Below are 16,263 nucleotides of genomic sequence, written 5' to 3'. Positions count from 1 at the left end.
GATTACATTAAAAAGGACAGGCCTATTTGCATTTCTTACTCAGGGGAGTATACACACAGGCTTCTTCTGTTTTAATGGTTCTACCAGCCTCTCACTTCCACCTAAATGAATTATGGGTCAATGGGACACAGCATTACTATAAGTTGTGCAGAACAAGTATGTTATGTGTCTGTATATTTGGCTGGGTTAAGAAGGAGAATAGTATATCCATCTATAGCATCTTGTGGGGAGCCACCTCTGTCCCTGGCCGCACAGGGGTATATATGGAAGGATTCACTGACCTCAGCAGCACAAGCCACAAGAAAATCTGTTGCACCTTTGAGAGCATGTCAGCATTTGCAACTCCAGATTAGTTTCCTTCTGCTATGGACTTCTCCGAAAGTCAGTTGAGTGGCCATGCTTCTAATTGGCATATTATACTTAGTATTTTATACAAAGCATAACCGGGGCCTTTAAGTTAAATGTCACTAGTCGACCGCAGCACAAGTTGTGACAATACAAAACATATCTGCAGGCCTGTCACCAGTAACCTGGCTGTCCAGGGTTAAACTAAACATTACCTGGTCAAAATAACTCCTTTTGATAGGTCCAAACCTTTCTTTGAAATATTAATAGGTCGTCCATAAAGTATGGTCCAGGGTATGTAAAAGTTGGACATGCATACATTTAATGTTAAACATGCTGCTATAGTGACAATGCCCCAAAAGCTATTTTCGCTGCTGCAAGGTTAATTGTTCCATCAGAAAGAACTGCAATAGACTTAACTTTATTAATGTTATTTCAACCTAGAGACCAGATAAAAAGTTAATTCTTTACTTTTTAAAGATTATTAAAAATACAATTCATTTGTAAAGGTGAATTTGTAATTTTAAAAAAGTGTATATATATATATATATATATATATATATATATATATATATTTTTTTTTTTTTTTTTTTTAATTATTATTTTAAGTTACCATTAACCTGCCTACAGCCTCTAGAAACCCATTTGCATGAGCTACCAACTGTCAGTAAGGAGCTGAACAGCTCCTTCATAAAAGGTGTGAACTTGTTCCCAGTGCTGAGACAAAAGTCTTGGGTGGAAGGAGATGCCATGTTCTACTGGCAGGATGACCATCTGAGCAGTGCCCAGAAACTTTAATAACTTAAATGATGCCTATCCTGTCACTAGCAGATGTAGCTCACACCTGGGCCTGCCGCCATGGAGAGGATATGCCCCAGAGCCAGTTTTGAGTGACCAGAGAGGAGTTGCTCATTTGCCTAGCTATACCTCTAGAGTGGGCAGAGGAGCTCTGAAAAGAAGGGTTCTATCAAGCAGGATTTAGGAAGAAAGGGGCCATCCTGGGATTGGTAAAGTAGGGCCCTCTATTTTTAGCATCAGTTGGTACATTCTTTATAATGCTACTGGACCTGTGGAAGACACAAGGAATGCATCTGCTTTCGCGATCTGTGAGAACTCAAAGAGTTTGACTTTCTCCCACTAATACCCAGGACAAAAGAGGAGCCCCCCCCCGAGCCTCCCCCCCCCCCACCCCCCCCCCGAGCCTGCCCCCCCCCCCCGAGCCTGCCCCCCCCCCCCCGAGTTATCTGGTTGACCTCCTGTTAAGTTAAAAGGGACACAATATCAACAAAAGCCCGCTTTCCTGAAAGAACCCAGTTGACCATTTTCAACTGGACCTGCCCTGGACACTGCTAGAAGTTTCTGCTGAAGTACTACTTCTTTCACTCAAGGTATTAATTAACTTTATATTATTCCCTCCCACCTGCAGCACTATAGCCTACTGACCTAATGTCCGAATCTTGATATTTTCTTTAAGAAACTAGCCTACATGAAACCTAGGCAATTATCAAACTTTAATGCTGCGCTATGTTTGATAAGCTATAGAAGATTTTTTTTAAAGATGCAAAGAAAAAAAATTATATATATATATATATTTTACCAACATTCCTCCTGTTGCATACAGAGAGTTCCCGGACACCAAGTGGAAGTCCAAAATGCTTTATTCACCAACACTTCCTCCCAGAACAACGCGTTTCAGCCGTAGCCTTGATCACGTAACAATTGAGAGTATATACCCCACCCAGCATTCAAATTAAGATAAAAAGAGGACTATCAAACTACATGACTGCCCTGCAAAATGCAAGTGTCAGCACCATCTTATAATGTCCAAAAATACCCATATATAATACTGCAAATAGTCTTATAATATCAACATCGGACATCGAATTGGATTGTCCATGTCCTACTACTTTTAAAGCTAAATCCGTATTTCTACCAGCTGTACAATGTGAAGCGATTGATGTATTTGAAAAAGATGTTATCAAACAACTGAAAAAAGTGAGATATCAAATGAAAAAGAATGAACATCAGAATTTGACTAAAGTACAAATTGAGGCACTACAAGGTTTGAAGGATGATGGTAGTATTGTAATTAGACAGTCGGATAAAGGGGGAAATGTTGTTTTGGACAAGGATGCCTATTTAGCAGAAGGATTGAGACAGGTCAATGACCAAACGTGTTATACATCGGTACATCTGATGGATGTTAAGGAATCCAATACTCAATACTTTGAAATGTTGTTGGATTGGAGGGATCAAGGGCTGCTCAACTGGGAGGAGTATCATTTCCTCAAGTGCGATTCATCAGTAATTCCTATCTTGTACCTATTGCCGAAAATACATAAGAGCATTGTGAGTCCCCCGGGGAGACCCATTGTGTCGGCTATAGGGTCTCTCCTGGAGAACACGTCTAGGTACATTGATTATTTTTTGAGACCCTTTGTTGAAAGCCTTCCATCTTATATAAAAGACACAACACAGTTTCGAAGGACAATTGATGGAATCCAATGGGAAGATGATTATCTCCTAACTATGGATGTCACTAGCTTGTACACGTGCATCTAACATGACTTAGGGTTAATAGCAATTCGCCATTTTCTAAGGGCAAGATCACTTTCATTTCTGATGCATACTGAGATGATTTGTGATATGATCAGTTTTTGCCTTAATAACAACTTTTTTCTTTTTGATGATAAAATATACAAACAAACACAGGGTACGGCCATGGGAACTTGCTTCGCACCGAGCTATGCGAATCTAGTGATGGGCTGGTGGGAGGAGCAAATATCTACTAGCTCACCTGATTTTGACGAAAGGGTCATTCTATGGTGCCGTTATATAGACGACATCTTTGTGATTTGGAAAGGAGATGAGAAATCGGCAAGAAGTTTCGTAGCCTTTCTAAACAGTAATGATTAGAACTTACATTTGAATGACCAGAGTAGCAAGCAACAGATTGCATTCCTGGATGTGGAAGTTATTGTCCAAGATCAATCATTAAGGACCAAACTCCACAGGAAATTGACAGCTGGTAACAGCATATTAAATGCTAACAGTGCCCATCCACCTAATCTCATTGCCAGTATCCCCTTTGGTGAATTTTTGAGAGCTTGTAGGATTTGTAACACTTGAGAGGACTATCAGAAAGAAAGTGATAATATGCTCCTACGTTTTCAAGAGAGAGGGTATAGGAGCAAATTGATTCTTCAAGCCAAAAGAAAGGCTAATAATATAAAGAGAGAGAATCTGATATACCCGAGGATGGATTTAGATGTAGATGATCAAAAGGTGAGATTCATCACAACATATTCCAATCAGTCACAGGTTTTGAGGACATTTTTTGAATAGGAGCTGGCATATACTACAGACTGACTCCACCTTAGGTGGTGTCATTCCCGAAGTACCTGCAATCACCTTTCGCAAAGGTAGATCATTAAGAGATGATCTCAGCCGAAACAGAATAACTGGGGACAGTGTTACAGCTTTGTCCTCAGTCCAATCTGTGGGCTTCTTTTGTTGTAGACAATGTAAGGCATGCAAATACAGCAGCAATTGCCTTAAAGTGTTTGGGGACAATGGCCATTGGACTCATCAAATCCAAGGTCATTTTAAACGTAACACAGATTTTTGTGTCTAGTGTATGATGTGCCCCTGTGGGAAACTATGTGGGCAGCACAATACAAAAGGCTAAAAAGAGGGTTCTTGAGCACATTTGCGCAATTCGTAATTTTGATCGAACATACCCAGTGGCAAGACATTTCCATGAGAAACACAATGGGGATGAGAGGTTGTTAAGTTTTGCAGTTATTGATCAGATTAAACCCAATATAAGGGGGGTAATAGAGAGAAGAAGATGAGGATTTTGGAATCTAAAATGATTATTAGACTTAACACCCTGAGCCCTGGTGGTCTGAATTCAAGTGAGGAGATGAACATACATTTAGGTTAACTGAAGTTGCTGGTTATGTATCTTTGTCATTTTATTTCATTGTATTTTATCTGTATTTAGTGGGTTTTATGGTATATTTTATGATAGAGGTGACACGTGCGGGGGGTGTTTTTTGGCAGACAGTAAGATGTACATATCCGCTTACATATATACAGAATTTTGAATATCAATTTTAGGGCTGTCTAGGTACATGTGCATACCAATGAGCACTCTTATGTGCACAAATATAATGTTATCTAATGTATATTATGCTTTTATCTGTTTGGACCACTTTGGATATTGATAATATTAAATATTTGATATCTAATATTTAAACTATTAGAATGTTTATAATATTTAATACTTAAATTATTTAAATGATTATAATTAATGTTCAAATGAAGTACGTAATGTGGACAAATTTGATATTATAAGACTATCTGCAGTATTATATATGGGTATTTTTGGGACATATAAGATGGTGCTGACACTTGCATTTTGCAGGGCAGTCACGTAGTTTGATAGTCCTCTTTTTATCTTAATTTGTATGCTGTGTGGGGTATATAGTTGGTGTGTCAGATACTCTCAATTGTTACGTGATCAAGGCTACAGCTGAAACGCGTTGTTCTGGGAGGAAGTGTTGGTGAATAAAGCATTTTGGGCTTCCACTTGGTGTCCGGGAACTCTCTGTATGCAACAGGAGGAATGTTGGTAATATTATGTGGATGGCTAGGTCCACGCCCGGACCGCTACTGAATTAGCAGCCTCGGATGTCTGGCAACGTTGGTGATAGATAGATATATATATATATATATATATATATATATATATATATATATATATATATATATATATATATATATATATATATATATATATATATATCTCTCTCTCTCAAGTTATGTCCTGAATAGTACATATGCTGATCTTAACCCAATCTTCATACATTATTTATTCTTGGACTGAGCCATAATTTTAACCTTGCAACCTACTGCAACAATTATCCATGATCACTATGGCTATAATAAGAGAATATGGTGAGTAAATTGAAGAAGGAAAACCGGTAAATAATACAGTTCTCTAGCACAATCCAGAATGGTAAAGTACTGGTAGGAGGGCAAAACCAACAAGCATGTTTCAACAAAAAAGCAATTTGGTAATTGTAAAAGTTAGTGTTTCACCCAACCATTTGCTCTGCAAGTTTTCAGTTTAGCTAAGGCAATTCTAGTTTTTTTGCTTTTCAAAATAAATGTAGATTCCATGGTGGCAGTTTAAGAAGGGAACTTACTCCAAAATATGTGCAAATAATCTGATATTATTCAAAGCCAAACTTCCTTTGAAAAAAACCTCGATTGAGATAAGTGAATTATTTTGAGGAATATTTTCTCTAGATGCTGAGTCAGCACTTTAGCGTAAATTGTACAATGAACATCTAGAATCAATATCGGTCTAGTATTCTTTGCATCTAGTGGGTCTGTATCTTCCTTATGGAGGACTAGGATTGTAGCTTCAGGGCTGTAACAGAAATCTCACCAGTTTTATTAAAATGTGAAAAGAGATTGTGCAAATGAGGGGGTGGTGGGGAAGTCTTGGAAGTTCTTAAAGAAACTTGGAGGCCATTAGTCCCAGGGGCCTTCTCCGCTTTGTGACTTTAGAGTTTCTGAGAATTTTATGTTTCAATTTAAGCCCAATATATCTGCATCTGAAGTTTTTGGGATAGTTTCACAAATTGAGAACTTTTTTATATTAGCAGTTTTATCTGTGTTCAGTACTTTGGACTAGGAATCTGGAAAAGAGGTTCTTGTTTGGTTCTCTTGTTGCCAGGTTTCGGATTCTTTGGTTCTTTATCTTTAGCATCCGCCAATTGTGAAGTTCAAAATGACGTACTCGGAGTGGATACGATTGAGGAGTTGGTACATTTCATAGAAATAGTAACTAACTAATATCACAAGTATGCCACAGAGGCTATAGTTCTATTGCCCTGTAGCATGGTCTGTGAGCCACCACTGAACACAAGCCATATGAATAACCAGCAGTAAGTGTCAGGGGTAAGGAGTAGCTATTCATATTATTCAGTACAATGATGTGAAGGTAAACAGCATATGTCAGCATTCAAGCAGAACACCTCTTGGGTATTGCACACTAGAAAAAGAAAGGAGAGCGAATGTCTAATGTTCAGGAGCAAGTCAATCTGGAGCCTCAAAGAGCGACCTTACTGTGTATATATAAACGTTTGGTTACTCTGAAAGAGAGACCAGCAACACCTCAAGATCTTGCACGTAAACATCAACACCAGTAACGGGTAGAGAGTGAACAAGCGTTTTAGCAGAAAAGAAGCAGGCTCCAGCGTGGTAAGGTTGGTGTAGTATGAGCAGTAAATAGGACACGAAAGTATCAGAGGCGTTAAAGTTCGGGTGAAAAGCTGAACTGGCTACTTATAAGTTGTCTATAGCAGAGGCTTGAACATAAGTCACTTGAGCTTAAATTGCATTATATTGGAATAAGGCATCCTATTGTGCAGAGAAAAAGAAGATAACAATGCGCATGGTGTGGAGTGTTTTGAAAGGCATTTAGTAAGCACCTAGTTCTCGTTTTTCCCTCAGGCCGTCAAGAGCCAATTGACTGAGTAAAGCTCTTTAGGTCATCCGGAGGATATCAAAAATACAAAACTACCTCCTTTCCAGATTCAGCACGAATCCCCAATGAAGAGACAGACTTGCTTAGTTCAAGAAATACGTTAAGAAGCTGCAATAACGGCTTGTTTTGCACGTCCAGGCAGAACTTCATTTTTATGCGACCGCCTTGCAGCAGGCAAAACTATGAACCCCCGACAGCCACTATGCCAGGGATAAAACACGGACAAGCACCCCCCCAACAATACTACACTAAACTTATTGGCAAAAGTGCAATTATCCATGTAACAGGGTCGATGGTCAAGGCGGTAACAAAACTGCTGCTTCAAGGAGGGGCAAACCTAAAGCATTTACCAATGATAATACATGATTTTTGAAAGGCAAACCCCTGAACAAGTGATAGAGATGGGCGTGCGGTGGCCGTGGTTAAAAGCCCACAGATGGATTACAACAGGCCAGAGTGCTTGCGCCCTCGACCTAAAAAGTATTAGCAGCAGTAATTTGGGGGCATGATAAAGTGTGGATGGCTTCACAGGGGATTACCTACCCATTATATAATGGAGCACTAAGGACTACTTACACATGGCTCAGCATCGAACCCCCCCCCCCCCCCCCCCCCCCCAACCAATTAGGAAGTCACAATGCAGCAGACCAAAGAGAAATAAAAGTGCATTCAGTTTGCAGAAATAAGTGCCCCTTTAGGTGTTTCTAATAACATTGATATTAAATGGCACCAAAGCCTTATTAAAGTCAACCCTAAACAGCAACATGGCCCCAGTATTGTTGGTACCAGTAAACAGACGCAAACAAGATGAACGAGCAAAGCACGTATGTGGATGAGTGATCAGGCCAAGTGGTGAACAAGTTTTCCTATGTGAGGAACAAAAATGTTAGGATTCTTGATAAGAAACTGCGTCCACCAAACGAACGCTCAAAGCAAGTATATGGTAAACAAACACAGCAAATGTAAAACTAATGGTTGGTTGGTTGGGGGGGGGGGGGGGGGGGGGGGGCGGGTAAGTGAGGCATAAATCAAAAATCATCAGAATAGCATTAAGCGAGCAAGACAACGATACGATTGAAGCAATCTGAGAAATGTTTTAAAAAGCATATGCATGCGCACATGAACGGGTATAACAAGGTTATTAGTTTTTTCATAGCCTTCATTGCAAGCGGACATCTTAATTCCCACACAAACATGTTTGCACAGTGATTTGAATTATGAGTTTTGCAGGAATCGCCCAATCCCCCCCACCTGCCTCTGTGTTGCAGAGTATCGTGGGGTAGAGTACAGTGGCATTGAATTCTGTGTCACAGCGGCACCTAAAAGTGGAACAGATTACAGCAGAGTGGTGTACAGTACAGTTGCATAGAGTCCGGCGATGCAGAAGGCAGTAGAGTAGAGTTGACTGGCACGCGTTGGAACGTAAAGCAGCATAGAGTGGTGCAAAGCAGAGTATAGTGTCAGTGCAGTGGCGTGGAGTAGTGCAGAGTAGAGTGGCAAAGTTCAGTGGCAGGAGGTGCACTGATGCAAAATAGAGTTAGAGTGCAGTGGCGTACAGAGCAGTGGTAGTAGAGTACAGTAATGAGGAGTACAGTGCAGTGAGTACAGTTGGGGGAGAGTGCATCGGCACAGAGTGCAGTGGTTAAGAGTATAGTGGCGTAGAGTGCAGTGGCATTGAGTGGAATGGAGTAGTGTGGCGTAGACTGTTTCAGAGTAGAATGAAGTGGTGTTGAGTGGTGCAGAATAGAGTGCAATGTCCAAGTGGCAGAGTAGATTAGAGTGGAATACAGTGGATTGGCATGGAGTGCAGGTGCATAGAGCTGGGGGGCGGGGTAAGAGATACTGTAGAAATAACATGATTTAAAAGCACCTGCTGCAAAGTTCCTTGTGCATCCGGTCTTCATTCAGCAAGAAATACATAAAGATAACTTGTGATTAGTGTTGCTGCTAGAGAAAGAATGGCGTTTTGTCTAGTGGCAGTTTTGATTTACCATAAAGTAGTGCAGAGGGGTTAATATGCCTGCTGCAAAGAAAATATCTGTATTTGATGTGGATAGCTGAGTGGATTAGTAAAGCCAGCCTTTACCAGCGCTTTAAAATAAATGAAATATACAGGGTGGAGGAGGAAAATGGGATGGTATACCTACCTCTAATCCATCTCATTGCCAAAACTACACCCAAAGAAATACCAATGTCCTCTAACTTGCCATTTTGAATGGCTGTACTATTTAGGCGCTGGGTCTTGGCCAGCAACCAGAGAGCATAGAGACTAAGGGGAGTTCAGAATGGTGCGGTTTACATGGGTCTCTGCACTTTTTTTTTTTTTTTTTTTTTTTAAACACAGAATGCCATACGAACATCAAAGAGGCAACAACAACAAAATCCCATATTTATGTGGTTAAAAGCTGACATTTCTAGCCAATGGACAAAGTTTACCAATGTGTGTTCTCACATTTCTCCTGATTGAAAGGCTGCCTTCCATATGCGAATGGAACTGAAGCATGTCAAAGGAACGGACTAAAATTGTACATCTGTAAAGAACTCATCATGTCTAAGTTCTGACCGGCTCCAGTTGCCTGGGCAACCCATACAACTGGGGAACCATTTTATTATGATGTGGGAAATTTTAGTGTTACGAATTTTAGGGGTCCCCAAACTCTCCTTCACAAAAATGTGAAGACCTGTGATTTTATGTTTGCAGGCTTTCTGGGTAAGGAAATAGTGAGGTACATGTAATTCACAATAACTTTGACTCCTTCATGAGCCTAGTTTTCATACAGATCTGGGGTTAGTAGATTTCTCTGGGTGCCAACTATGCCTGCCAGGGCTCAAATACAACAGCAACCAATATCAGCAAGAGAGAAATTGAAAGGAAACATCTTGATGGTTGTGTGAGAGCGTAGCTCTAATAATGAAAATTAACATGAAATGTTTATGAACTAATGAGTAATAATGCTGCATAAAAAATGTATTTTACTAAACGTGAGCTCGAAATGTGCCCACGGGGAGTGGCCACCAATTTATACGATAACTAATGAAATTGACTAATAATAAAGAACTAATGTATTAACGTATGATTTTGAACTAGTATTATGAGTTATATATGTTAAGGTTTGCTAATTAATCACTAGGCTTTAGTTAGCATGAGTCAAGGCCTAGCTGCCCAGTTTCATATTAAATGTGTTTTTCTAACGCGCAGTGTAATGACAAGACTAGCTGAAGGACACTTACTCGTACTTTTCCAAAGGCTAGAGGATGTATGTAACCGTAGTGAATGCGTTCTCATGAAGTTCGACTTGCTCAAAGAAACATTTTCGCCGAATGCAACAGTGTAGACTCACGAAAGGTACAAGGTCGCCTAAACCGGTATAGACAAATGGGACTACTGACTAGAGATGCGAAAGGACCACATGAACATGAAATCATACCGGACATTCTGCCCGCTGAAGATGTCAATCACAAGAAACAAACTACGTGAGACCTGTTATGAGGTGACAATTTTGATGGTCTGACTGGTAAACCATTGGATGGAGATACTAGTGAGCCAAAGTCACCCAATTAGAAATTAGGGGACTGTACAACAGAAAAAGAATAAAAACCTTTGACACCAGGAGAAGAGAGTTCCGGAGAAACCATTCTTGCTATTACCTAGAGACTATGTCACTCTGCCTAAAACTTTGCTGCATGATTCTTTGAATCATTCTTATCCTACTTACCTTGCCCGTTTATACTTTACCTCCTTATGAGGGAAGTACCCTTTTATCCTGCCTTACCGAACTTTGCTGTGTTCCTTGGCTGATGGCAAATCAACTGATGTCCTGAGGGCGAAGATTGACTCTGTATGCTGACCCATTACGTAGGGTAACTATATAATGATGAATTGTAATTGTCTGTTTGCCTTTCCTTTCTAGGTACCAAATGCTATTTTTGACAGAGACCTTAGTTAGAGGTTTTCCAAATTGAAGTTGCTAAATTATTTTGCATGAAGCCTAACATGCTAATTCGAGGTTAGTTAAGGAATTCACTAAAAGACGCAAATAGATAAATGACTGTGAGAGAGCGTACCTTATATAATCAATATTAACATGAAATGTTTATGAACTAATGTGTAATAATGCTGCATAGAAAATGTATTCATGTATTTTACTAAACTTGCGCTTGAAATGTGCCCACGGGGAGTGGCCGTCAACATATACGGGGACTAATGAAACCGACTAATAATGTTGAAATGCTATATTATGATATGATTCTATAATATTAATAATAGGTATATGTAAAGGGTTTTGCTAATAAATGATTAGGCCTTAGTTAGCATGAGTCGAGGCCTAGCTGCCTAACTCTCATATTAAATGTGTTTTTCCAATGTGCAGTGTGATGCCTTGCTGAAGGACACGAACTCTTGTTTTCCTCTAAACTAGAAGCTGAATGTAACTGTAGTAGATCCGTTCTCATGAAATTCGACTTGCTTGCAGAAACATTTTAGCTGAATGCAACAGTGTAGATTAGTAGCAGGTACAAGGTCGCCTGAACAGGTACAGACAATGGAGCCACTGACTGAAGATGTGCAAAGGACCATAAGACTATGAAATTATACCGGACATTCCACCCGCTGAAGACGTCAATCATAAGGAGCAATAAAATACGTGAGAACTGTTATGGGGTGACAAATTCGATGAGCTAATTTGAAGACAATTGGATAAAGATAGTGGGGTGCAACCCCTTGTCCAACCAAATTTTAGGGGAAAGTACAACAAAAATGGGATAAAAACCCTTAACACCAGGAAGTAAATCAGAATAGGAGTGAGTTAGGGGAGCTGCTGATGTGATTTGCTATGACCCAGACACTTTGTCAGTCTGCATAGAGACTTTGCTGTTTGATTCTTGAAACCATTCTTGCCTTATATTGCCCGTTTACACTTTACCTCCTTATGAGGGAAGTGCCCCCTTTTACCCGATTGCTGAATTCCTGGCTGATGGCGAATCAATTGATGTCCTGGGGACGAAGACCGAACCTGAGTGCTGACCCAAATACAGAGGGTACCTATATGACAATGAAATTGTAATTGTCTGTTTGCTTTTCCTTTCTAGGTACTAACTGCTTCTTTTGACAGAGACCATAGCTAGATGTTTTCTAAATTGGTGTTACTAAATTGTTTTGCATGAAGCCCAACATGCTAATTCGAGGTTAGGAGAGGGGTTCACTAAACTGACACAAATAGACAAATGACTGAATCTATGCTTTGTTGAATAACGTGATGATATTCTGCTGAAGTGAATCTATGTTGACGCCGTGTTATGTTCTGATATTCGTGATTCTTGCTTTGATAAAACCTTATCAGAGTTGCCATATTGTGACTATGCTAATGTGTTTCTTGGTTTTGAGACTAAATCAACTTGCTAGTAGAATTGTAATCAATAGAGAATAAAATTCACAAAATCATACTAAAACGTGCATGGTTATTCATGACTGAAAGGTCATGGTGGTTTTCGAGTTTATTAGATGTCTTTGATTAATCTGAATTGTCGTATTACTGTGAACTTTGATGACATTATTGACATATTGATTGATAAATTGATTAGCTATCTCGTCCTAAGGCGTCTTCAATCAGGGTCAAAAGATTCATTGGCCTAAAACGAGTCCTGAAGTGAGTAAATTAGTCATAAAGGGACGCGTTAACAACTGAATCTATGCTTTGTTGAATAACGGCTAATGATACTCTGCTAAGATTGATCCTTGTTGACGTTGTGTTATATGTTAATGTTCATAATGTTTGCTTTGATGAAGTATTATTCGAGTTGCCAAATTACAACAATGTTGATGTGTTTCCTGGTATTGAGACTAATAAACTTGCTATTAGAATTGTAATCAATAGGGAATAAATATCACAAATATTACTAAATTCTGTGTGGTTATTCATGGTTGAAAGGTCATGGTGGTTTCCGAGTCTTATTGAGGTCATTGATTACTTTGATTGACTTGCCATTGTGATTATTGATTGACATGTTGAGTTGCTATCTCGTTCTAAGGAGACTTCGAACAGGGTCAAAAGATCCATCGGCCTAAAGCGAGTCCCGGAGTGGGTAGAATATTGAGGGTGGGACGCGCTAACAGTTGTATAGTGGGGGGCTTTTCTATAGCAGGCATTAATCCCACCCACAGACGTGGCGAACCTTTATCGGGATTAGGGTGGGAACAATTGGTTGTTGTGGATCCCTGTAGACTCGAACTTGACCTCCAAGTGTGAGGAAAGTCTGGGATTTTAGCAAAAGTGACTTTTTGCAGTTGTCTCGGTAAGAAAACGAAGTGGAATCCATGGAAGTCACTCCACCACAGACTTCTACAGCCAATGTTATCCAGACGTGGAATTATGAACATACCGAAGTGCCTAATCATATCAGAAATAGTGGATGTCAACTAAAACTTGGGACTACTGCGTAGAACCAGGGAGATCGACGTCTGCATTCTATAGTAACTCACTAGGGAGCCTTAAAAAGCCAGTGTAACTGAAACACCTAATTCCACATTCTGCTACGTATTCCAGCCCGAATATTCACAATTGAACATTTAATGGTGAAGGGAGAGCTCGACTTGCTTTTAAGGTGGCTGCCATTAAAAAAAATCAGCCTCCCCTTCACAAAATGTGGGCCTAGCTGCACCTCCGGTTAGAGTTACCAAGTAATGTAATTTGGTCAGTATTAAGTAACCCTCTTCAATTAGGTATTCGTCTGCAAAGTAAGTTTCCGTCACACCACCCGAATAGTATCTAAAATCCCAATGTTAAGACATGGCTTTGGTATACTTTGACGGACTTTTATGGCCCACACCTGCAGGGTCATCTTCTGTCGTTCTCCCGAGGGTGGCGCTCGGAGACCAGATAGCAGTGTATGCAATAGTGGGGGGAGAACTTGGGATGTACCAATGGTTCAACCTGAACTACATTTAGACGTCTCTCACCTGTCGGAGTCGGTTTCCGCCCAACTTCACGCTGGTAGCTCTCGAAGCCCGGGACCGGCCCCAACTCACACACGTTCAACTCCCCGTTGTACAAACAGTCCACCAAGTAGCAGGTCTTCTTTCCGTCGACGTCCTGGATCATAGCCAGGTTGCAGCTCTTTTCCGAACAACAGCGGGTCGTGCACTGCTCGGCGGTGTCCACTGGCAAAGGTCCCACAACGCCGGCCATTGGGGGCAGGTTGTTATTATCTATGCCCTGGCCAGGCTTGGATACGAAGGTGGAGGCGCAGGAAGCAGAACTACTAGGTGTCTGCCCACATACTTGCAGCACCAGCGGCAACAGCAGGAGGAAGGATAGTTGCCCTGAAGCCATCCTCGCTTCCAGTCCGGGCAGGAAAGACGACCACCGGGCCCTCCTTGTTACAAGCGCGCGAGGCGGCGCTCGCAGGTTCAAAGCGTCTCGCGGTGGGTCGGTTGGTGACGTCTGAGGGTTCCGCGGATTCCTCTAGAAACGCAGCTCACACTATTCTGTCCTACAAATTGGTCGCGAGCTTCACTTTGAGCAGTTGAACCTGTTCTCCAGCTGCGAGACGACGGTGGGCGGGAACGCTAGCAAAATGAGTCGGTCTCAGCAACAAACCCCACCTCGGCGTGACGTCACCGCGCCGGTAAAAGTACCAGCCAGTGTGCTCCTAAACCATTCCGCGACCATGTGCCTCGGTCTGTGTGAGGTGGTGTCTCATAAATTATACCAAAGCTAAACATTAAGATAGGGAGAACTCAAAGCAAGTGATTTAATAAAATGTGCTCACAGTTCTTGTTGTTACTTGTTTCCGTGGGAGGCGGGGTCCTCAGCAGGTGTTAGTAGGCGCGGCTTGGAGTCCACAGCCGCCTTCACGTCCGCACTCTCAGGTAGGGGAGTGACCTCCTACCCACAAACCTGACGGAGCCGCTTTCTTTATTGCTCTAAGTGAAAAGTGAAAAGGCCTGTTTTTCTTCTTTTATACAATTTTATGCCCTTTTCAGTGGGCTAAACCCGCACTTGAGCTCAATAATATCGGATCAGGGGGTGAAGTCCTATTGAATTTATGTCCTGACGCTGGACCCGTCTCCTGTTTAAATAAACTGAAGGCAAGACTAAAGCATTTCTGTTGAAGAACAAGTGAGGATCTAATTTCAAAGGTTTACTCAAAGGTCAGAAATGCACAGTCTGGACCATCAAATTGTGTAGTCAATAAGAATACAATTCACTTACGAATACAGCAGAGAACTCACTAACGTTCCAATAAAAATCCAGAATAGATTTGCCTTCAAAGGGTGGGGGAAGGGTCTCTTCTATCATGGAAACTCTCTTTGTAGGGTATAGACAAAAAATGCTTGATACATTTACTCCACAAGAGCGTGGTTTACATGCACCTAACCACCAGAAATCAGGCAGAGGAGCAAAAGTTGTAATAGAATACATTTAGATATTTTCTCAGTATTAGGGGTGCAAAAAGAATTCCGCTCCGCCGGCGGAGTTTGCAGAGATCCCCCACTCCGCACGGAGTTCCGAAAAACTCTGTGAAGTGACGCAGAGCAGAGCTTTTTCTCACACTCACCAAAGCAAGAGAAATTGCTAAGTTGGCGAGCAAGATTTCTGAACATGGGCAGTCAAGATAGGATGCGACCGCTTGCGATGAGAAAGCTGGCGCTTGCATTGAGGAAGCTGCCACTCAAGTAGAAAATCTACTCGAGCGGCAAAAAAAAGTTAGCACCCTCTGGTGTTCCGCATGATGCTATTGTATAAGTTACTTACCTTTGGTGCCAAAATATCTGGTAGAGACATATTCTAGTTGCAGATTCCTTACCTTAGAATTTTCCCAGGCGTCAGACTGTATCCGGAGATTTTTCTTCGAGCAATACCCTTGTGCTTCGGTAGGTGGCGTCGGTCGACTCCGCGAGCGTCATTGGCATCGTAGTCCCCATGATGACGTCAGGAGTAGTACATAGATGCCGCCTCAGCACAGTGACGTCAGTTTCTTTTAATGACTTTCCACGCCAAAGCGCAGAGCCGCAAAGAAAACTGAGATTTGTGCGCCTGAGCTAAGGACCTGAAGGGGGAATCCCTGTCCCTAGAAATCAGTTTGCAAGCGGGGAGGATAGGTGGGTCGGTAAGGAATCTGCAGCTAGAATATGTCTCTACCAGATATTTCATTACCGAAGGTAAGTAACTTGTACATCTGATAGAGACTTCTAGTTGCAGATTCCTTACCTTAGAATAGATACCCAAGCAATGCCATCCTCGGAGGTGGGCGGCAAACCACAATCATACTAGAAAGTCATGCAGGACCAAACGACCAATGTAGCTGTCCCAACGGACCTTACTGTCCAGGCAGTAGTGTTTAGCAAACGTGTGCAG

The 16,263-nt window shown here is 41.4% G+C and overlaps 1 protein-coding gene across 2 annotated transcripts in view; it reads right to left on the bottom strand.

Moving 5' to 3' along the window:
• LOC138259445 (putative Kunitz-type serine protease inhibitor) overlaps positions 1-14,464 on the bottom strand; it is a 193,083-nt gene extending 178,619 nt beyond the window's left edge. For both annotated transcript variants that reach the window (XM_069207194.1, XM_069207195.1), the window contains exon 1: positions 13,863-14,464. In XM_069207194.1, coding sequence (XP_069063295.1) covers positions 13,863-14,235 — 373 coding nt within the window. In that variant the 5' untranslated portion in view covers positions 14,236-14,464. The remainder of the gene's footprint in view (positions 1-13,862) is intronic.
• Positions 14,465-16,263: the final 1,799 nt, after the last annotated feature.

This window comes from Pleurodeles waltl, chromosome 9 (genome assembly GCF_031143425.1).
Source record: "Pleurodeles waltl isolate 20211129_DDA chromosome 9, aPleWal1.hap1.20221129, whole genome shotgun sequence".
Taxonomy (NCBI): Eukaryota; Metazoa; Chordata; class Amphibia; order Caudata; family Salamandridae; genus Pleurodeles; species Pleurodeles waltl.
The sequence above is the reverse complement of the archived record's forward strand: the minus strand, read 5'-3'. Positions and strand labels throughout refer to the sequence as shown.